The 24823-nt window shown below is 41.6% G+C and overlaps 1 protein-coding gene across 4 annotated transcripts in view; it reads left to right on the top strand.

Moving 5' to 3' along the window:
- Positions 1-24823, top strand: part of frmpd1b (FERM and PDZ domain containing 1b) — a 123196-nt gene that overhangs the window by 75372 nt on the left and 23001 nt on the right. For 3 of the 4 annotated variants that reach the window (XM_060927900.1, XM_060927901.1, XM_060927902.1), the window contains exons 3-5: positions 6599-6710; positions 10992-11155; positions 20834-20936. In XM_060927900.1, the coding sequence (XP_060783883.1) occupies positions 6607-6710; positions 10992-11155; positions 20834-20936 (371 nt within the window). In that variant the 5' untranslated portion in view covers positions 6599-6606. Of the gene's footprint in view, positions 1-6598; positions 6711-10991; positions 11156-20833; positions 20937-22568; positions 22844-24823 lie in introns of those variants that run through there. The other variant, XM_060927903.1, reaches the window with a different exon arrangement.

Raw genomic sequence — 24823 nt, 5'->3', positions numbered from 1 at the left:
TGATTCGAATTCAGTAGCTTTCGATCCACGAAACAAAATTAATTAGGTGTCAGGGAAAATTCTTTTTATGACCTACACTTGAAAAATCTGAAAGGCAGGAAAATCAGCTTACTAAGCTGGGTCACAGTGTGCCCATACACAGCACATTCATTCTACTATATTTCTACTCTATTGTTGGATCTGTGCACAGCCAGTGTCATCATCTTTGGAGTTTTACAGCAGCTGGCATTACATTACTGTCACCGTCTGAAACTAGTCTGTTACTGTCTCAAGGGGAGAAAACAAAGCTGATTTTCCCTGTAATTCTATTTAATTTTAGTTCATGTTGCATTGTTCATTGTAAGTTTTTTAGTTTCCATTTTTTTTGAACTGTCCTTTTTATTTTTAATACCACGACCAACTTTGTTGGAGGAGGTTATGTTTTCGCCTCTGTTTGTTTGTCTGTTCTCAACGTAACGCAAAAAGTAGCAAATGGATTTTGATGAAATTTTAAGGAAAGGTGAGCCATGGGCCGAGGAACAATTGATTAGATTTGGATGCCGATCCGAATATGTGGCTTGGTGGAGGTACGCACTCAACCGAGTGTCCTTCTACAACCCCAATTCCAAAAAAGTTGGGACAAAGTGCAAATTGTAAATAAAAACGGAATGCAATAATTTACAAATCTCAAAAACTGATATTGTATTCACAATAGAACATAGACAACATATCAAATGTCGAAAGTGAGACATTTTGAAATTTCATGCCAAATATTGGCTCATTTGAAATTTCATGACAGCAACACATCTCCAAAAAGTTGGGACGGGGCAATAAGAGGCTGGAAAAGTTAAAGGTACAAAAAAGGAACAGCTGGAGGACCAAATTGCAACTCATTAGGTCAATTGGCAATAGGTCATTAACATGACTGGGTATAAAAAGAGCATCTTGGAGTGGCAGCGGCTCTCAGAAGTAAAGATGGGAAGAGGATCACCAATCCCCCTAATTCTGCGCCGACAAATAGTGGAGCAATATCAGAAAGGAGTTTGACAGTGTAAAATTGCAAAGAGTTTGAACATATCATCATCTACAGTGCATAATATCATCAAAAGATTCAGAGAATCTGGAAGAATCTCTGTGCGTAAGGGTCAAGGCCGGAAAACCATACTGGGTGCCCGTGATCTTCGGGCCCTTAGACGGCACTGCATCGCATACAGGCATGCTTCTGTATTGGAAATCACAAAATGGGCTCAGGAATATTTCCAGAGAACATTATCTGTGAACACAATTCACCGTGCCATCCGCCGTTGCCAGCTAAAACTCTATAGTTCAAAGAAGAAGCCATATCTAAACACGATCCAGAAGCGCAGACGTCTTCTCTGGGCCAAGGCTCATTTAAAATGGACTGTGGCAAAGTGGGAAACTGTTCTGTGGTCAGACGAATCAAAATTTGAAGTTCTTTATGGAAATCAGGGACGCCGTGTCATTCGGACTAAAGAGGAGAAGGACGACCTAAGTTGTTATCAGCGCTCAGTTCAGAAGCCTGCATCTCTGATGGTATGGGGTTGCATTAGTGCATGTGGCATGGGCAGCTTACACATCTGGAAAGACACCATCAATGCTGAAAGGTATATCCAGGTTCTAGACCAACATATGCTCCCATCCAGACGACGTCTCTTTCAGGGAAGACCTTGCATTTTCCAACATGACAATGCCAAACCACATACTGCATCAATTACAGCATCATGGCTGCGTAGAAGAAGGGTCCGGGTACTGAACTGGCCAGCCTGCAGTCCAGATCTTTCACCCATAGAAAACATTTGGTGCATCATAAAACGGAAGATACGACAAAAAAGACCTAAGACAGTTGAGCAACTAGAATCCTACTTTAGACAAGAATGGGTTAACATTCCTATCCCTAAACTTGAGCAACTTGTCTCCTCAGTCCCCAGACGTTTACAGACTGTTGTAAAGAGAAAAGGGGATGTCTCACAGTGGGAAACATGGCCTTGTCCCAACTTTTTTGAGATGTGTTGTTGTCATGAAATTTAAAATCACCTAATTTTTCTCTTTAAATGATACATTTTCTCAGTTTAAACATTTGATATGTCATCTATGTTCTATTCTGAATTAAATATGGAATTTTGAAACTTCCACATCATTGCATTCCATTTTTATTTACAATTTGTACTTTGTCCCAACTTTTTTGGAATCGGGGTTGTAGTTAGTTCAGTTAACAAAATTATTTTTTCACTGCTAGTTTTAGTTTTGTTGACCCTGATGATTGGTTGAATGAGCAGGGGTACAGGTGTTCCTATTAAAGTGACATGAGTGTATTTGACTGAAGAATTTCTGAAAATATCTTGCATATATATATATATATTATTTACCAGCTGGGAAGTCCGTATCGTGAAATACTGTGACTGAGGTCTTGAAAGTACTGAGCGAGGCCCTCTGGGCCGAGGTCAGTATTCAAGGCCGAGGTCACGGTATTTCACCATACAGACCGACCTTAAGCTGGTAAATAATTTTTTTTCTTTACCAAATTCTAACAGAAAACAAGAGCGCCCAAAAGGGAAAACCAAGCCAAGACGCCATTTTGAATCCTCATTCACGGCTGTAATGCAAATTGCTTCCTCCTCTGTATGCAAGTGCACTTCCATGGCAGGAAAAAAACTACATTTTGCCACCTATGTAGTCCCCTATTTATACAAAATTGAGTCATTCAGGATTCAGCCATGTTTTTGCTCGGCGTTAGCAAGTGAGAGGTTTTTAGCTTTCTCCTGAAATGTGTTCTTTTATTTCTTCTTCCTTGGGGTAGTAAAACTCGCTTTCGCTGTGAACACTGTCATTATCATTATCCATGATGTAAAATTAATACTATTTTCCTGAGAAATGCTGGCAAAAATTTATAAGATTTTTGATAATCTTATAAAAAAAGATAAATGTTGACAAAAAATTCTACTATGTTTGTTGTTGTGAACGAGCGAGTCGCCAGAGGTTTGTAACTGGGGTCCGTACTGTAGGATACGGACCCGCTCGCCAGCCAATCAGAGCGCGGGATTTGATGGAAACCGCACCACGAAAAAAAATTAAATTGTTTATTGACAGTGACAGTTTAAAACTGCCATTCCAAGTGAGTTTTACTGAACATTTTTTTTCATTATGGTTTCTTTTTGTGTACAGGGTGACATGTTGAAATTTATTGTCTGTGATAATCGTACATAGACTGCAGATATGTTACATAGAGACAAGACTAAAACACTTTCCTTTAATTGGAAAAGCATTTGGATCTGTACCTTTATGCCACCTGACGGCACACAAACACAGAGGAGCTTCCTTCATTACACAGTAGAACAGTAATTAGGGAGTGACTGATGGAAAGCAGTTGCACATCACATCAGCTCTGTCCAGGTCGATGTGGATCAGCACAAAGGAAGAAGCGCTGCTGTCAAATCATGCAGGAAAATGCAGGTTAATCCTCTAATACTAAGCACACACACTGTTGAGTGGGTCACGGGTCATGTGTTGTGTATGTTTGTATGCAAGCGCATCAGCAATGTCTGAACTAAAGCAGGGTTTGAGAGAGGCTTGTTTGCCACTGTTCAGCGTTGTGTGCTCTGATTACACATTGGGTTCATGTTTAAAAGCTACAAGTGTTTGGTAGGTAGGTACAGTGGTGCTTGAGAGTTTATGAACCCTTTAGAATTTTCTATATTTCTGCATAAATATGACCTAAAACATCACCAGATTTTCACACAAGTCCAAAAAGTAGATAAAGAGAACCTAGTTAAACAAATGAGACAAAAATATTATACTTGGTCATTTATTTATTGAGGAAAATGATCCAATATTACATATCTGTGAGTGGCAAAAGTATGTGAACCTCTAGGATTAGCAGTTAATTTGAAGGTGAAATTAGAGTCAGGTGTTTTCAATCAATGGGATGACAATCAGGTGTGAGTGGGCACCCTGTTTTATTTAAAGAACAGGGATCTATCAAAGTCTGATCTTCACAACACGTTTGTGGAAGTGTATCATGGCACGAACAAAGGATATTTCTGAGGACCTCAGAAAAAGCATTGTTGATGCTCATCAGGCTGGAAAGGGTTACAAAACCATCTCTAAAGAGTTTGGACTCCACCAATCCGCAGTCAGACAGATTGTGTACAAATGGAAGAAATTCAAGACCATTGTTACCCTCCCCAGGAGTGGTCGACCAACAAAGATCACTCCAAGAGCAAGGCGTGTAATAGTCTGCGAGGTCCCAAAGGACCCCAGGGTAACTTCTAAGCAACTGAAGGCCTCTCTCACATTGGCTAATGTTAATGTTCATGAGTCCACCATCAGGAGAAGACCGAACAACAATGGTGTGCATGGCAGGGTTGCAAGGAGAAAGCCACTGCTCTCCAAAAAGAACATTACTACTCATCTGCAGTTTGCTAAAGATCACGTGGACAAGCCGGAAGGCTATTGGAAAAATGTTTTGTGGACGGATGAGACCAAAATAGAACTTTTTTGGTTTAAATGACAAGTGTTATGTTTGGAGAAAGGAAAACACTGCATTCCAGCATGAGAACCTTATCCCATCTGTGAAACATGGTGGTGGTAGGATCATGGTTTGGGCCTGTTTTGCTGCATCTGGGCCAGGACGGCTTGCCATCATTGTTGGAACAATGAATTCTGAATTATACCAGTGAATTGTAAAGGAAAATGTCAGGACATCTGTCCATGAACTGAATCTCGAGAGAAGGTGGGTCATACACCAGGACAACGACCCTAAGCACACAAGTTATTCTACCAAAGAATGGTTAAAGAAAAATAAAGTTAATGTTTTGGAATGGCCAAGTCAAAGTCCTGACCTTAATCCAAACGAAATGTTGTGGAAGGACCTGAAGCAAGCAGTTCATGTGAGGAAACCCACCAACATCCCAGAGTTGAAGCTGTTCTGTAGGGAGGAATGGGCTAAAATTCCTCCAAGCCGGTGTGCAGGACTGATCAACAGTTACCGGAAACATTTAGTTGCAGTTATTGCTGCACAAGGGGGTCACACCAGATACTGAAAGCAAGGGTTCACATACTTTTGTCACTCACAGATATGTAATATTGGATCATTTTCCTCAGTAAATAAATGACCAAGTATAATATTTTTGTCTCATTTGTTTAACTGGGTTCTCTTTATCTACTTTTAGGACTTGTGTGAAAATCTGGTGATGTTTTAGGTCATATTTATGCAGAAATATAGAAAATTCTAAAGGGTTCACAAACTTTCAAGCACAAATGTAGGTAATCTTTGTAAAAGTTTCCCAGGTCAGTTGCAAAGTTTTCTTTTCGTTCTTTTTGTCCCACAGCAGTACAGAAATCACTGATGCAGGGCATGATGTAGAGGTCAGCCGCCATGACACTGAGCAAATTTGAATGGGAGGAGGCTTTTTTTTTGTCGCATTAAACTATGAATGGACTCTTTCTTTCTGCTTTTTTTTTTCTTTGTTGCTCCCTGTCTCTTTGTGCCTGTATTTACTTGAGGAGTTCTTGACATCTCTCTCTCTCTCTCTCTCTCTCTCTCGGCATAATCCAAGACACCCAATGGCTATTTTCCAACATTATTCTGTCCTCAATTCATCAACAAACTCCAGATTGCTGTTTTAAACGCCTAATATTACCCAATCAAATCATATCCATTTCCTTATGCAAATCTAAACATGCAAATTACCAAAGCAAAAACGAATCGGTTCCAAAACCGTATTGTGTTCGAGCTTGTTTCAAGACCTAGCTTGTCATTAAAACCAACAACTAATAAATTTGATCTATAGATTATGGTTGGGAGTTGCAATAATGATCTACATGTACAGGGGAAAAAATGTCTGATACCGTTTCAAATACAAGACAGACTAAAACATAAACCTTATAAGTGAGCACATTATGTAATAGCCACAATGAAGCTCTGAATATCTCTCTCTCTCTCTTAACTATCTTCTCGATCTCTCTCCACTTTGCACTCTTTACAGTGATTGACTGCAGTTCTACAGCAGGAGTAAAGGCTCATTGATTACTTAGTTTCGTCAGCACGTCAATTAATCATATTTAATCACAGTTAAGACATGCAGTGATATTGTAGCTGTGGTTTAGCAGAGTGCTGAGAGTGGTCTATTTATCAGCGACTGACGCTTTTACAGCCCCCTGGTATTGCTGCTTGCTGATGGGAAAATCATATAGCAATGTGTGTGTTTTGTATTCTTATGGCTGAGACACATGTATAGCGGTACAGAAAATGGGTGAAGGGTGTGTGTATGTGTGTGAGAAAATGTGTCGGCTCATGCACTGTATATGCGTCACCCCCAGAATGAACGCGTTTATGCTTATGCTTCCGAGCTTATGTGAGAGCCTGTTTGTCTTCAGTGTGATCTATGATGTCGTCTGAATGCAAGATCTCACTGTTGGTTACGTAAAACACATAAGGAGTAATAGACAAGTCAGAGAATGTGTGTGTGTGTGTGTGTGTGTGTGTGTATTTAGGAGTTGAGGAGAATTAAAGTCTGTTTTGGATCATAAGCAAAAGAACTTGTCATCTGTTTTCCCATCAGTCCGTATATCTCTCTAACCTCTTCGCTCTCTCTGTCAGTCATTTAGATGGAGGAAAGAGAGAGGAGTAGGAGTCGCTCCCCGCGTAGGGTGCGTCGGGTAGAGCAGGTGGTGGGGAGATGGCTGCGCCGATCACGAGACTCCCTCAGCAGGTAAACTTCTCGCATGTAATTAATTAACCTATCTATGAATGTTGTCACCCAAGAGCTTTTCGCTGTAAGTGTAACCACAGAAAGCACAAAGCTAAATCTGACATGAACACCCCACTGTGTAAACACAGCCATAGATTTCTCTGTATTTGCCTTTATTCTTGTTTGCTATCTCACAGTACAGTGTGCTAATCATTTGTCAAGTAGACCGACAGCATTGCGTTTTGTGTGTGTTTTGCTCATTGTGTATGCAGGTCAGCTGTATTCATATTTAACTCTTAGCCAACTCGCTGATTACCATACACCAAGATTACTGTGTTCCAGTGGAGGATGTTTAGCTGCTGACAGTGCTGTTTTTGTAAAATGTGCACACACTCCTTAAATTCGTTTATCACACCTTAAGGGCAAAATGCACTTGGTCAATGTCCCTAAACCACACTTTTTTTTTTCCTTGTACAAATCAACAATCATGTTGATTGACCATGTGTTTTTGAACCGTAGCTGATCCAAAAGACCATAAATTAACCGAAAATCAATAAGATCAACCGATTTTCACGGAATCTGCCGAAACTGAACCGGAAGATCCTGAAGGGGTGCATGACGTCACACATGTAACAATTTCAGGTATCAATTTAGTTCCCGTGCGCAGCAGTGGTTAGACCAGTCTCGATATGGAATCACGTTTTGAAGAGAATTCTGATCGTGATTGGGATTCTTATATGTCGGATGAAGGGGCAGATGATTATCAAGGATATTCCAGAGTAAATGGTTATCTTTTCGAGCCTCCAAGACGAGAAACAGATGCCAGTTCAGTCAGTTCACAACAGTCCCACTCACCACCGATAGCGTACCACCAGCCAGAGAGAATTGGAGAAACAGATCGGTTTGTGGATCTTTATTCTAAGCTTCGTCTGCAAAATATAGGGAAAATATTTACATGTACCTTAATAAATGCAGAAATATAATCTTTAAAACGTACATTTATTCAGTGTAATTATTGAAAGAAAATATGAAGTGGGTGATAATCAGGGAATCGACGAACCGTCCAAACGTCAGATCAGATGTCATTTTATGAAATAAACGGCTTTCTTTTTTGCTCCAGTAATTCCCATGCGGTCGTTCTGGTGGTGATGAACACTTGATGAATCAGATTTATTATTAGTAGGCCTAGTCATGTGTGGATATATGTGCAGTAAACACTGGTAAACAGTGGGTCTAGACTCTAGTGTCCAGCAACTGCATGGTGTGCAACTGTGCATGTTATGATGTATCAGTGTACATGCGTGTATATATCTGATACATGTAGATCTATATTAGAGGTCTGCGCGGGTCGGATTTTTCAGTCCCGCCCGCGCCCGCAAAGAATTATGATTTTCAGTCCCGCTCCCACCCGCACCCACAAAAAAATTATGATTTTCAGTCCCGCTCCCGCCCGCGCCTGCCATATTTTGTCCCGCTCCCGCCCGCAAATCCTGCATGATGCAGACGTTCGCGTTATTTCTCAGGAAAGTTCTTGTCTTGACACAGCGTGATGGTGCCCCGCCCCCTACTTTGAGTGGATTTGAGCATAAATATCTACAGCTCACGTTTGTTATTGTTTACCTTGTTTCTGAATTCAGCATGTAGTATCTCTGATAATAATAATTAGTGCTGTCAAACGATTAAAATATTTAATCGCAAATCACACATTTTTATCACATGAGAAACCATTGTAATTCTCTGATCAGCATAAAAAAGTGAATGGGCTTGCTTTGTACCAATGTTTTTTCTTTTATTTTTTTTTATTGCAAAGCAGAGTTAGTAAAAGAAATGAATTGATTTCCTGCTTGCGTTAGTCTACAACTTTAATCAGAGAGACAGGTTACACAGTGACGGTAGGCTTGGCTCAATGCTATCCCAGAAATCCTTCCTGTAATATGCAAATTTGGCTGTCCAATCAGAGGCGGCCAAATTTGCATATTACAGGAAGGATTTCTGGGATAGCATTGAGCCAAGCCTACCGTCACTGTGTAACCTGTCTCTCTGATTAAAGTTGTAGACTAACGCAACAAATAAATCAATTCACTCATGGTTCTCTTACTAGCTGGGTGTGAACTGCGAGTTATTAGAGTGATCAAAGAATTTCCCCTTAGGGTGATCAATGGCAAGTTTAAGATGCCATTTCTCACTCAATCTGGCAATCTGACTTTCTCTGCAAATTTAGGCATCTTAAAATGTTTTTATTAATACCAAATAAAATATCCAGCACAAATTATATATGATAGACATAAATTAATAATTTATAAATTTTATTTCAAGCACGTTTTTAGTTAGCGGGACTGCAGCTTATCACCGCTCCCACCCGCGCCGCATATGTGCACTCCCGCTCCCGCCCGCGCGCGCATATGTGCACTTCCGGTCCCGCCCGCGCCCGCAATGAGCTTTCAAAATTTGTCCTGCGCCGCACTGCTTTGCGGCGGGTCCCGCGAGTCCCGCGGGAGTCCAGGGCTCTAATCTATATTTCACCAAGCTACGTGTATTTGTAATATTTGTGTATATATGGTATATTTCAAGTGCCAGTGTGGTCATTGTCAGCCAGTCTGTATAGTTGGCACACTTCCTGGTTTCAAGAGATTTTTTTTTCTCTTCTGGCCTGTCATCTGTTCCATCAAGAACACCTGCCCTTCATAGCACTTCTTGTCGAAATGCTGCTCACAAATTCCCACTTGACTCTTCTCCGGTGGCGACACGAAATCTGCCCGCTTCATTTGCACAAACTTCACCCACTGTCGCTTTAGATTAGTGTAATTTCTCAGAAATTCATGAACTGAATGTCCTGTTGTATATGGATTTGAACATCCAAACACAACGCAGCACTTTCTCATTGTTATTTTTGTAAGATTCCATCAACAATATCCAATTCCAGTGAGTAAGCAAGCATGGAGTCAGATGAATGGAAATGACCCAGATAACTGGGATCCCACGTGTGACGTTATGCGAGATTAGCCCTGGGGCAAGGCTGTCTTTTTTTCCGGGATCCGGACACCGCGATTTATTGATATTTTATTATAATTTTCCCCCTGCTTTATTAATTCATTTTGGTCATTACTAATGATATTCATTTTAAAGCATTACAATAAGGTATTACATTCACTTTACGTAATGCATTTGACATCAAACAGTAAATAATAAAAACACAGTAAATAGTTCTGTTCCACAACTGTAGTAATCCATATTATGTCAAGAACCGCTCAACTAGGTAAAGAGAAACGACGTCCATCATTACTTTAAGACATGAAGTGTCTTTTAATTCATAAAAATAAAGAAAAAAACATTGAATTAGGGCGGCACGGTGGTGTAGTGGTTAGCGCTGTCACCTCACAGCAAGAAGGTCCGGGTTCGAGCCCCGTGGCCGGCGAAGGCCTTTCTGTACGGAGTTTGCATGTTCTCCCCGTGTCCGCGTGGGTTTCCTCCGGGTGCTCCGGTTTCCCCCACAGTCCAAAGACATGCAGGTTAGGTTAACTGGTGACTCTAAATTGAGCGTAGGTGTGAATGTGAGTGTGAATGGTTGTCTGTGTCTATGTGTCAGCCCTGTGATGACCTGGCGACTTGTCCAGGGTGTACCCCGCCTTTCGCCCGTAGTCAGTTGGGATAGGCTCCAGCTTGCCTGCAACCCTGTAGAACCCTGCGACTATTACATGTGGGCACTTCTTAATGTGGATAAATAAAAATGCAAACTGCAGTGGATTTCTTAAGTTCTTTTAACAGCACTGAGGACATGTTTCACCATCCAGTGTCAACTCTTTCAGATTTTGTACACACAATACGATACGCATAGTTCAGTTACACACAATACAGTAGATGGTGTTTATTCTGTGTGGAGATGTTTTAAGAAAGTTTCTTAAGCACTAGATACCGTATGTAGCTGTTATTTAACTAATTGACAGTTGAATAGTTGTTTCCTATCTGAACCGTTAAGATATGTATATATAATTTCACAAAATCGCTAAAACTTTACAAGAATAGTTAACACTCCGTAGCACTGTTCACATCTTATTTTACTTGAGTTGCTCGTTTTGTTATAGTCTACATTACATCCCTCGAATGTCACCATTTCTTGGTTATATTTTGTTACTGAAAGTGAAGCAACTCTGCCAGATAACAGTCAGAGAATATACATCAATACTTTGTCATGAAAAGGGCTGTGAGTGTATATGCCATATGCCAAACACACACAGAGAGAGAGAGAGAGAGAGAGAGAGAGAGAGAGAGCTTACCTGTCTTCCATTGTGCTGTTTCTTAAAGGGAGCGTATTCTGGGGGACAGGAAGTCGGGCCGTTCAGACGATGGCGGCCAACAGCATTTCCCAGTGAAGGAGACAGTGGAGGTGATCAGAGATGCTGTGCTGGACTCACATGGCTTTACACTCTCCACACAGCTCCCCCTGCTGGTCAGGGACATTATTCCAGGTATCCAAAAAGAAACCCAGTAACTATAATCAGTATTTACTAGTAGTGATTATACTTTACCCCAGTGCATCAGTGCAATATGAACTCAAGCTTATTGGTGTTACACACATTTATTCGTCCAATCATCACTGTAACTGCATTATCGTGGGAACACTGGGCACGCAGCAGGAATACACCCTTAATGGGACACCACAACATCAAAACCCCAATTATGGACCACCTGAGATTGGGCACGCAATACAGATTCCTTCAACTTATCCTGTTCTTCCTGGAAATTAAATCTGTGTTGTAATCAGGTTGTAATATACATATAAAGCAAATGCATCACAGTAGACGTAATGCATTCAGTTCAGCTGGAATTAAAAAGCAAGTGTTGCAACCCTCTGGCGTGTATAAACATGAAGGAGTTTTCCTATTCCTTATATTTTGCCAGGGTGGCATGGTGGTGTAGTGGTTAGCACTGTCGCCTCACAGCAAGAAGGTTCTGGGTTCAAGCCCAGTAGCTGACAGGGGCCTTTCTGTGCGGAGTTTGCATGTTCTCCCCGTGTCTGCATGGGTTTCCTCCGGGTGCTCCGGTTTCCCCTACAGTCCAAAGACATGCAGGTTAGGTTAATTGGTGGCTGTAAATTGACCGTAGGTGTGAATGGTTGTTTGTCTCTACAGTTAGGTCCATAAATATTTGGACAGAGACGACATTTTTCTAATTTTGTTTCTGTACATTACCACAATGAATTGTGAACAAAACAATTCAGATGCAGTTGAAGTTCAGACTTTCAGCTTTAATTCAGTGGGTTGAACAAAATGATTGCATACAAATGTGAGGAACTAAAGCGTTTTTTAAACACAATCCCTTCATTTCAGGGGCTCAAAAGTAATTGGACAAATTAAATAATTGTAAATAAAATGTTCATTTCTAATACCTGGTTGAAAACCCTTTGTTGGCAATGACTGCCTGAAGTCTTGAACTCATGGACATCACCAGACGCTGCATTTCCTCCTTTTTAATGCTCTGCCAGGCCTTTACTGCAGCGGTTTTCAGTTGCTGTTTGTTTGTGGGCCTTTCTGTCTGAAGTTTAGTCTTTAACAAGTGAAATGCATGCTCAACTGGGTTGAGATCAGGTGACTGACTTGGCCATTCAAGAATATTCCACTTCTTTGCTTTAATAAACTCCTGGGTTGCTTTGGCTTTATGTTTTGGGTCATTGTCCCTCTGTATTATGAAATGCCGACCAATCAGTTTGGCTGCATTTGGCTGCATTTGAGCACACAGTACGTCTCTGAATACCTCAGAATTCAACCAGCTGCTTCTGTCCTGTGTCACATCATCAATAAACACTAGTGACCCAGTGCCACTGGCAGCCATGCATGCCCAAGCCATCACACTGCCTCCACCGTGTTTTACAGATGATGTGGTATGCTTTGTATCATGAGCTGTACCACGCCTTCGCCATACTTTTTTCTTGCCATCATTCTGGTAGAGGTTGATCTTGGTTTCATCTGTCCAAAGAATGTTCTTCCAGAACTGTGCTGGCTTTTTTAGATGCTTTTTTAACAAAGTCCAATCTAGCCTTTTTATTCTTGAGGCTTATGAGCGGCTTGCACTGTGCAGTGAACCCTCTGTATTTATTTTCATAGTCTTCTCTTTATGGTAGATTTGGATATTGATACGCCTACCTCCTGGAGAGTGTTGTTCACTTGGTTGGCTGTTGTGAAGGGGTTTCTCTTCACCATGGAAATTATTCTGCGATCATCCACCACTGTTGTCTTCTGTGGGCGTCCAGGTCTTTTTGCATTGATGAGTTCACCAGTGCTTTCTTTCTTTCTCAGGATGTACCAAACTGTAGATTTTGCCACTTCTAATATTGTAGAAATTTCTCAGATGGGTTTTTTCTGTTTTCGCAGCTTAAGGATGGCTTGTTTCACCTGCATGGAGAGCTCCTTTGACCCCATGTTTTCTTCACAGCAAAATCTTCCAAATGCAAGCACCACACCTCAAATCAACTCCAGGCCTTTTATCTGCTTAATTGAGAATGACATAACGAAGGAATTGCCCACACCTGCCCATGAAATAGCCTTTGAGTCAATTGTCCAATTACTTTTGGTCCCTTTAAAAACAGGGTGGCACATGTTATGGAGCTGAAACTCCTAAACCCTTCATCCAATTTTAATGTGGATACCCTCAAATGAAAGCTGAAAGTCTGGACTTTATATACATGTCCATTATATAACTATAACTTGAATATGTTTCAGTAAACAGGTAAAAAAACAAAATTTGTGTCAGTGTCCAAATATATATGGACCTAACTGTATGTGTCAACCCTGTGATGATCTGGTGACTTGTCCAGGGTGTACCCCACCTCTCACCCATAGTCAGCTGGGATAGGCTCCAGCTTTCCTGTGACCCTGCACAGGATAAGCGGTTACGGATAATGGATGGATGGATACATTTTGCCACTGGAAATCTGAATCTGTAGCCAGAAAGAAGAAACCACAATTCAGAGATGAGCGAGTAGTCTAGACAGCAATAGACCCTTGTCATAAATATCACATAACAGTGCTGTGTCTTCACTGTAGATGAGTAGTGTGTATTAAAGTGGACATATTATGAAAAACTAACTTTTTCAGTGCTTGTGCACACACATTTGGGTATCTGGAGTGCCTACCAACCTACACACTCTGAAATAAGACAACACAGTCAGTTTCTTTTGTGCTGCCTATTTCAGAAAACATGGACTTCAACAAGCCATTCAGATTTGGCTCCTCTTTCAATCATTAGAATTATACCACCCCCTCATCTGTGTATCTTCACTCATGGCTTGAGAACTGCCTTTTGTGAATGAATATTCATGAGAAAAGTGCTGCCTGGTTGGCCGGCGGAAAAGGGAAGAGGGCACGAGAAATATTTTATTCCAGTGCAGTTTTGTTACAGGACCACACCGAGTCGTGTCTCAAGTGGTGTCCAGGGTTCAGGGTAGAATTTTTTTATTGCTGCCCCTGGCTGAGGTAATATGCATAATGTACAAGCAGAGGTGTCCAGAAGCGCCGGCACCTGGCAGTTTTCTCCAACTACACAGACGGTCTGTGCCGGCTACTCGATCCCAGGAAAAGAAAAATAAAACTTGCCTTGCAATGCTCAAGCGGGTTTTTTTGTTTGTTTGTTTGTTTGTTTTTAAATATTGTCTCTGCTGCCCATAATTTGCTGATCAATTCTCATGCTCTGCATAACTACACCATGTAGTTATGTTACAGAGCCAGGCAGCATACTACAGAGTGTAACAGAGAAAGCCAAGCAGACATACATCTGGAGGGAAATCCCAGAACTAGCAGAGGACGGTTTCCATCCATCAACCTCTGGGTTTTGGGCCCAGCATGCTCCCACTGCACCACAATGTGCCTGGAGGGAAATTTCATACATATTTTGCAAGTATTTTACAGGGATATGGTTAGTGCAGTGGTGCTTGAAAGTTTGTGAACCCTTTAGAATTTTCTATATTTCTGCATAAATATGACCTAAAACATCATCAGATTTTCACACAAGTCCTAAAAGTAGATAAAGAGAACCCAGTTAAACAAATAATACAAAATATTATACTTGGTCATTTATTTATTGAGGAAAATGATCCAATATTACATATGTGAGTGGCAAAAGTATGTGAACCTCTAGGATTAGCAGTTCATTTGAAGGTGAAATTAGAGTCAGGTGTTTTCAATCAATGGGATGACAATCAGGTGTGAGTGGGCACCCTGTTTTATTTAAAGAACAGTGATCTATCAAAGTCTGATCTTCACAACACGTTTGTGGAAGTGTATCATGGCACGAACAAAGGAGATTTCTGAGGACCTCAGAAAAAGCATTGTTGATGCTCATCAGGCTGGAAAAGATTACAAAACCATCTCTGAAGAGTTTGGACTCCACCAATCCACAGTCAGACAGATTGTGTACAAATGGAGGAAATTCAAGACCGTTGTTACCCTCCCCAAGAGTGGTCGACCAACAAAGATCACTCCAAGAGCAAGGCGTGTAATAGTCGGCGAGGTCACAAAGGACCCCAGGACACAAAGGTCACAAAGGTCACAAAGGACCTTCTAAGCAACTGAAGGCCTCTCTCACATTGGCTAATGTTAATGTTCATGAGTCCACCATCAGGAGAACACTGAACAACAATGGTGTGCATGGCAGGGTTGCAAGAAGAAAGCTACTGCTCTCCAAAAAGAACATTGCTGCTCGTCTGCAGTTTGCTAAGGATCACGTGGACAAGCTAGAAGGCTATTGGAAAAATGTTTTGTGGACGGATGAGACCAAAATAGAACTTTTTGGTTTCAATGAGAAGCGTTATGTTTGGAGAGAGGAAAACAAATGTGTTGTATGTGTTGCAGTAGTGCACATTATGCAGGTGTTTCTTGGCAAGTCAAATGTTAGCCTTAGCTCCACTACCCAATATAATAGCTGTCTTGCTAACATTAAACACGCCTGCATAATGTGCACTACTGCAACACGTACAACACATTTGTCCCGCACTTACACTTTGTTGAATTAATTCAATATCATAATCACCACTGAAGTCCACTCGATCCTTGTTTACCGTCAATGGATCGGTCACTCGTCAAACAGTCCGCCAAAATCCGAGTAGGGAATGGCTGAGCGTAGCTGTCAGTTAAACACAAGTTACCCAATGGGAACGCATTCCTGGACAGCCCACCCACATGTGAAGTTTGTGCCAAAACTGCAAGCAAAAAGTCAGGGAGCGCAAACGAGAAAGCTGGAATCGCAACCAAAATAAATTACGTCAAACAAAACTGAGAAAGACGCGGAACAAAAATAAAAGGTTTCTGAAGAGTAATAGACTGATATTTTGCACGATTACACGAATTTGCCAGTCTAAAAAAATTGACTTTTTTTAATTTTGATTTATCGTCTTTGTTTGATATTTCAGAAGTATTGTATGAACATTTTGGCACAAAATTGATTCCATAAACAAGCTGCTTTAAAAGACCAGCAGCAAACAGGGTCAAAGTTGAATTTGGTTAGATGCTCTTTTCATCGAAAAACAATGGCACTGGTAGGGCCAAGCAATCTGGCTGCTTCTCGTCTACAGACAGTCTGACATTTACTCTGTCTGTCTTATAGGTTGCTCTGTGTGTGTGTGTGGCTGTCATGAATACTTCTCCCTCTCCGTGTGAAGCATCCAGCTGTGCGCCACATCAAATCACATTCAACCTTTTTTTTTTTAAATTATCGTTACCAGGGTTACAGTGAACACACGCTTAATCACTTTTGCATGTATGTATGTTTAAGAGACAGAAACGTCTAAATTGGTCACATGCAATTATCTCTTTTCCGTGTGTCTGTTTGGTTTGGGTGATTGCGTTTCCTGCTTGTCAAGTTCAGAGAGCAGTGAGAGCCAGCTGCTTCTCGTCTCTTCTTTCTTCCATTCTTTAAGATGCAGGTGCACTCAGGGAAGGGTGTACATGTACACACCGCACACACAGTCTGACACATTCACTCACACACATACACCACTAACTTGGCTCTGTATTTTTTTTTTTTACAGATATAAGCCGTGTCCTTTCGTTTAAATAGGCTCTCGCTTTTGTACACACCCACATATATGCACACATACTTCCTCACTGTCGGGGAAGCAGCATGCTGACACCTCCGTTTCTGCGGCAGAAACAGCTGATCAGAGCCCAGTGGGAGAAACTTGCTGCCCTCTAGCCTGATAATTACATTTTAGGGGAGAGAGAGAGAGGGAGAGAGAGAGAGAAAAGGGGGGAGACATAAGAAGATTTGTGCGTGTGTGTGTGTGTGTGTACGCACGCTTGTTGCCAAGGCACATTTTGGCCTAGAACCGAAGTGAGAAAGACAGAGAGATACAAACGCAGAGCAATGTGCAGTCGGGCAAAGAGGGCCAAGAGATAGCATGGATGGAGGGAGTGTTTTTACAGCAGGAGGGTGAACTGTGTGTGAGCATATATTGTCTGCATGTTTATAAGCGTGTCATCTTATTCTGACCTAAAGACAAACATGTCTGACCAGAATACTGAACATCTTGCAGTATTCTGGTCATTATCGCTGCATAAGTAATGACTCAAATGTACAACCCCAAATCAGAAAAAAAAAGTTGGGACAGTATGTTAAAATTAAAACAATGATTTGTAAAGCATTTTTGACCTGTATTGCTCTCAAAACAATACAACAGCGTATTATTTGGCGTTTTAACGCTTTCTTATGTATTTATTTTCCAAATTAACACATTACAATTTTGAATCTTGCAACACATTTCAAAAAAGTCAGGACGGTAAAGCATTCTTTGTAATGTTGCCATTCCTTCTCACAACACTTAAAAGATGTTTAGGGACGGAAGACACCAAGTGATGAAGCGTTTCAGGTGTTATTTTGTTCCCATTCTTCCTGCAAACAGGTCTTATGGTGATGATACACGGGGCAACTTTTTGGGCAATGTTGCCGAGCAATGTTGCTGGCAACGGGCAACTAGGTGAGACACAGGGCAACTTTTCAGGGCAACTAACAATGGGCAACAACAGTTAGCAACGGCAGTTTACAGTTAGCTAAAAAAAATCGATGTCTTAATTTTTGCTGTGACCATTTAATCAAGCTGTCTGTTGTTTTTTAGAGCTTTGGTGAGGTAAATTCCTCCATATAGAATATTAAAATAACAACTTACCGGCGTAAAAACAGATGAGGAGTCTCTCCATCTCTTCACTCCACCGAGCGGCCGCCATATTTGTTTGAAATTTCTGATCCGAACCTCACCGGAGGTCACATGACTCGATACTCGCGTTCTGATTGGCTTATCTCAAAAAGTTGCCAGAGATTATCAAAACCATTCAGAAAGAAACAATGTTGCCCAATCTCAATAGAAAAGAGTCAAAACGCAATTGCCCAGCAACATTGCTCGGCAACATTGCCCAAAAAGTTGCCCCGTGTATCATCACCATTAAGGTGTCCAAGAGTATGGGATCATCATTGTCATATTTTTTTGTTTCAAAATTCACCACACATTCTCTATTTGGGACAGAGGGGACAGACACCCTCTCCTTCCACAGCCATGCCTTTGTAGAATGCAGAATGTGGTTTTGCATTGTCTTGTTGAACTATCCCTGGAAAAAATGTTGTCTTGAAGGCAACATATGTTGGTCCAAAATTTCAATGTGCTTTTCTGCATTCATGCTGCCATCACAGAAATGTAAGTTACCTTTTCCAAGGGCACTGACACAACCCCATACCATGACAGACCCTGGCTTTTGGACTTGTTACCGGTAACAATCGGTAGAGGAAGCCATGGGCTAATGGCCAGAGAAGCAGCTCTGGGACCAAAAGGTTGCTGGTTCAATTTCCTGAAGTGCCCTTCAGCAAGGCACTTAACCCCCAACTGCTCCCCAGGCTGCTCTGGGTATGTTGTACATCACTCTGGATAAGAGCGTCTGCTAAATGCCATTAAGGTAATGCAATGTAACAGTCTGAATGGTTCTTTCCATTTTTGACCCAGCGCGCACAGGTTCCATTTCTTCCACAAAAGAACTTGAATGCTGATTCGTCTGACCACAATACATGTATCCACTGTGTGATGGTCCATCCCAGATGCCCCCAAGCCCAGAGCAGTCAACGGCGCTTCTGGACACGGTTAACATAAGGCTTCCTTTTTGCACAGTAAAGTTTTAACTGGCATTTTTGGCTGTAATTCCATATTATAGTGCTTGACAAAGGTTTGTCAAAGTAATCCTGAGCCCATGTGGTTACATCAGATATGGATGAATGACAGTTCTTGATTCAGTGCTGTCTGAGGGATTGGCGATTGTTCAGATTAGGCTTGCGCCCTTGCCATTTATGCACCAAAATTCCTCCAGATTCCTTGAATAGTTTAATAATGATATGCACTGTATAATGGGTGAAATATCCAAATCCCTTCCCATCTTCCTTTGAGGAACATTTTGTTTTTAAACATTTTAATAAGGGCGGCACGGTGGTGTAGTGGTTAGCACTGTCGCCTCACAGCAAGAAGGTCCGGGTTCGAGCCCCGTGGCCGGCGAGGGCCTTTCTGTGTGGAGTTTGCATGTTCTCCGGGTGCTCTGGTTTCCCCCAAAGACATGCAGGTTAGGTTAACTGGTGACTCTAAATTGACCATGAGTGTGAATGGTTGTTTGTCTCTATGTGTCAGCCCTGTGATGACCTGGCGACTTGTCCAGGGTGTACCCCGCCTTTCGCCCGTAGTCAGCTGGGATAGGCTCCAGCTTGCCTGCAACCCTGTAGAAGGATAAAGCGGCTAGAGACAATGAGATGAGACATTTCAATAATTTTCTCATGCATTTGTTGACAAACTGGAGATCTTCAGCCCATCTTTACTCCTTAAATACCCCTTTTCGATCAACAGGAAACAGATTCTGTTCTGAATCGCTCACCGGATTTTGAAACATTCAGAGGATTTTGACCAAAAATACATTGGTTCGAAATTTGAAAAGGCGGTTCCCAGGTGGTTATGATTTGGGGTTGTAAGTACTCATCCACATATAATTAAAAAAGTTAGGTTGTCCAAGGTCTGAGGAAAGAAGTATACACAGAGGGCGAAAAAATTTATTTCCATAAAGTTCCTTTTTGGCTCAGCCTTTTGGCTGAAGCCTACAGAGGCACCTGTCTATATGTGTATGTTTAACCGAGTTTGAGCGTTTTTAAGAATGTAATTAATGTGCCAGCCTCAAGTAGTGATGCCACAGTCATGGTGTGGCACTATTGAATACGGACTATATAAGTGTCACATTACATAACATTAGTTTGCGATGCAATCCTCCATGGCTGAGCGGTCTAGAGCACTGTCCAGGAAAGGCACAGATTTTGCAATGTCAATTCAAATCCTGGCATTGACGTAAAAGTCTCTAGTATTCAAGGTTGCCGTTATAACCGGGTAAACAGCTGAACCACTTTCCTTCCTTACCTTCAGGTAGTTACATGAACTCTTTTTTTTTTTATTTAGTTATAAATATAGATGAGCCATATTTCCATCCAGAGCAAAGAAACAAAACTTCCTTTCATGTACACAAAGCTCCAAAAGAAATGAAAAGACTATAAGAATTACTACTAATAATAATGTGTGACATGCTTTATTGTCTGTATTGATCTTGTGTAATGACGTAATATCCTCAAAAAACATGCAGTTGTGCTGGAAGAAATATCCTGAGGGGGCATTAATGTAATTATATCATACAACGTAATGTTTCACCTTTTTTTATCCATGGCAATCTGCCATCTAAACCATTTGTCTTCTTGCAGAATTAGTTTTTTTATTTAACTTCTCTAGCACAACTCGATCAAATCCGAAACAGCTTCCTGTTCACTGAACTGTATGTCGGATATAACGTATTGACATTCTAAACCGTACCTACCTAGTGCACTTTATAATGCTATTTAGGATTCGTTCAGAAGGGGACGTAACAGTGTTCATGTAACACATTAGTACCCACCTCTGACCACAATACTGATGTGATTTTCAGTAAAATTACGAGCATCTTTGTTAAGGTTCTTGCACTGTAACTGAAAGGCAACTCAGTGCCATAATTTATTTTCTCAGTCTTTTCTGTGTTTTTAAGAATAACACGTAATCCGTCACATATTATATCTGCTGACTTTTTCATGTGTGACCATTTTTTATGTACAAATTGCAGGAGGACCAGCAGATGGACGCCTCTTACCAGGCGACCAAGTATTGAAAGTGAATAACAAAGCCATTGACGACTTGTCTCCTGAATATGTAGACAACATGATTAGGTAAAAATGTATTCTTCTGTCTCTCAACCTGCATTCCAACATGCATTTTTTCCCCCCCATTACAACTTGAAATGAAATGAATGTCACGTACAGCAAAAGAGCAGTCAGTTCTAGCATAAGGTAAATAGGTTTTCTTTCTGGAATTAAGAACCATCCTTGGCATCATGCATGGTCAGGTTCCTTCAAAGTACAGTATGTATATATAGCTTGCTAACTTGCTATTCAAGTAATGACATTAAGTTGTGTTGAACTTGAGTAGCTGGCTACATTAAACCTAATATGTAATGTATATTTGGGAAGTATTTATAGCTCCTGCCTACACTTCTAAACAGCTTGAAATATCTGAAGACAGATTTTTCAAAGGTTTTATGGACGGATCAAATGAGTGACTCTTGATGGACCAGATGGATGGGCCCGTGGCTGGATAACTAATGGACACACGGCACCACTTCGATTCAGATGCCAGCAAGGTGGAGGAGGGGTACTGGTATGGGCTGCTATTGCTGGGTTTCATGTGACATCACATCCGCCTCATTAGTTATTCAGAACTTTAGCTGGTGGTCAACCAAAGCTCAGTTGATAAAGTGTTTGTACGGAGAAGGTGCATTGCTCCATGAAAAATGCCTTAAGGCCAATTTATGCTGACAACGCAGTCCTTGCAGATGGCGTCTGCGTAGCCCCCCACCTTCGCAGACGCTCTGCGCGCACCTCCCAAAAATTGTGACCACCACAGAAGCCTCGCAGACAAGAGGGCTCTGATTGGTCCACTCTACATCCGCTGTACACGCACTTCCGCTTCCCTGCTTTCCCGGTTTGGTTTGTTTTCACGACCGCCATTTTTAAAAACACGAGCGAAGATGGAGCAGCACGAAGAGCGGTTGATCGAGGAAGTGAGGAAGTACATACATCTATACGACTCCAGTTCTAGTCATTATAAGTAACCGGAGGATAAACACTCCACTAACCACACCCACCAACTACTCCTAGCGATTTCGCGACTTCGCGCCCCCTTGCGTTGTGGCGGTGAATAACATCGCGCACGCCTATTACTCCCCGCTCAACGATAAATTACAACTGTCTGCGAAAAGCTATCTGCGAAAGCCTTGTCGCAAGAGCATGCAGAGGCCCTTACACTTGCATTGTTTTAGGTTGTTCGAATCGATCAAACCGTGAAACTGATAAAAGTTTCTTTAAGGTTCCCTGTGAACTAATAAAAAAGGGTGAACGAACACAGGATTTCACAAAAAGATGCCGAGAAAGGTGGCTTTTGAACCTCTCACTGAAATCGAAGGGAGCCGAGTCAAAGCATGCTCGAGTTTGCAGTGATCACTTCGTGAAAGGTTTGTATTTCCCTCTCAGCTATGTCCTTAGTGTTTTCCAAGTACTTTTCTTGCTATGTGTTATTTTATGGTACTTTTTTTTTAGTCACGAAGCGCTAAAGTCCCCAGCTGTTTCTTTGTTTACTCCTCACAAAGTCCATATGCATGAACGTCGTGACAAAATTCTTACCCAGCCATACAGTTACAATGCGCCGTGATCACTTCTTCTCCATCTTGTTTAACTAAGATCCAGGTCTTTAAAAGGGTTTCTGATGATCTTTGTGAATGATTTACCTGAAAAATAAGAGCCAACACAAGCAAGAATCAAGAGAACTGTTGTTTGTTTACACTTTTACTTGCAGCGCTTCGTTGTAAAGACGTGAACAAATGGCTTAAAAAAAACATTCTTACACGGGCAAAAACAATCCAGGATTCATTCGGCAACAACTTGATAGCGAGGTCCTTTACCCAGCCACATACGAAAAAGTCATAAGCCTCCATACTCTTCCACGCTTTCATCTGTTTTGCGGTGTAGAAGGACGTCTGCAACACCAGATAGTTCGAGATGCTGGGGAACTCGACTGAAGGGTAGGTTTCAAGATCGTATGACAAATCCTTCTTTCCCAGACTGTAGGGGTCGATTCCATTGTGCATAGCAATCTTCTGAATATATCTAAAGCCAGCAGTGGCTACTAGATTACAAGCATACTTTGATAAGTTATCGCTAGTTGTTTGCACTACGGCAGCTGTTTTAGACCACCAGCGATTTCACTTCCGGTAAAACCGCTAAGAAAAGTCACGTGACTGAAACCCAGCAATTATTAAGGATGAGCTAGTTGGACCATTTCGGGTTGAAGATGGACTTGAAATCAACTCCCAAACCTACTGCCAGTTTCTAGTGGATACATTCTTCAAGCAGTGGTACAGGAAAAAGTCAGCATCATTCAAGAAGGCTATGATTGTTATGCAGGACAATGCATGCACTCAAGTACTCCACTGCTTGGCGAGCCAGCAATGGCCTTAAAGATGACCGAGTAATGACATGGCCCCCTTCCTCACCTGACTTAAACCCTATTGAGTACTTGTGGGCCCTTCTTAAATGTGAGATTTACAGCGAGGGAAGACAATACACCACTCTGAACAGCGTTTGGGAGGCCGTGGTTGCTGCTGCACAAAAAGTTGATCGTCAACAAATAAAAAAAACTAACAGACTGGATGGAAGGCTCATGACAGTTATTGAAAAGAAGGGTGGCTATATTGGTCACTGAATATTTTTGATATGCCAAAAGTGTTTATTTGTTAATTCTGAGTTGTTTATTTGTTACTCTAAAAATTAAAATGAACACGTGAGATGGGAAAATTTTTGCTTTTCATTTAGTTGCATAATAATTCTGCACACTAAATGTTGCCTAATAATTGTGCACACTTATATATTCCGGCGGCATGGTGGTGTAGTGGTTAGCACTGTAGCCTCACAGCAAGGAGGTCATGGGTTCGAGCGCAGCGGCCGGCGAAGGCCTTTCTGTGCGGAGTTTGCATGTTCTCCCCGTGTCGGCGTGGGTTTCCTCCGGGTGCTCCGTTTTCCCCCACAGTCCAAAAACATGCAGGTTAGGCTAATTGGTGGCTCTAAATTGACCGTAGGTGTGAATGTGAGTGTGAATGGTTGTTTGTTGTGTCAGCCCTGTGATGACCTGGCGACTTGTCCAGGGTGTACCCTGCCTCTCTCCCATAGTCAGCTGGGATAGGCTCCAGCTTGCCTGTGACCCTGTAGGACAGGATAAGCGACTACAGATGCTGGATGGATGGACTTGTACCCGTATATTCCCCTGAGAAGGCCTAAACTCCCCTTTCCTCTGTTAAACATTTGGGTTTTAGGTTTATTATCAATTTGGATTGACTGAGAGCACTGTATTTGTTCAACAATAAAATTAATCATCAGGAATACAACTTGCCTAATAATTGTGCACACAGTGTACTGTTAACAACACTCTGTAAACCTTTGGGAACTGAAGAGACCAACTGCTGTAGTTTTGAAAGTGAACTGTTGTCCCATTCTTGCCTGATATACTATTTAATTTGCTCAAACAGTTCTGGGTCTCCTTTGTCATATTTTGCACTTCATAATACGTTTTAAATGGGAGACAGGTCTGGACTGCAGGCAGGCCAGTTTAGCACTCGGACTCTTTTACTACAGAACCATGCAGTTTTAATACATGCAGAAAGCGGTTTGGCATTGTCTTGCTGAAAGAAGAAAGGTCCCCTGTGAAAAAAGAGGTCATCTGAATGGTGGCATATTGCTCTGAAACGTGTATAGATCATTCAGCATTAATGACGCCTTCCCGGATGTACAAGCTACCCATGTCATGTGCACTAATGCACCCTCATATCATCACAGATGCTGGCTTTTGAACTGTGCACTGATAACAAGCCGGATGGTCCCTCTCCTCCTGGAGGAACGCAATGTCCATGATTTCCAAAAAGAATTTCAAATTTCAATTTGTCAGACCACAGGACAGATTTCTCTGGATTCTCTGAATCTTTTAATGACACAATATTACCAGTATGTAC

The sequence above is a fragment of the Neoarius graeffei genome, chromosome 8, assembly GCF_027579695.1.
Source record: "Neoarius graeffei isolate fNeoGra1 chromosome 8, fNeoGra1.pri, whole genome shotgun sequence".
Classification (NCBI taxonomy): Eukaryota; Metazoa; Chordata; class Actinopteri; order Siluriformes; family Ariidae; genus Neoarius; species Neoarius graeffei.
This window is presented reverse-complemented; position numbering and strand designations above follow the sequence as displayed.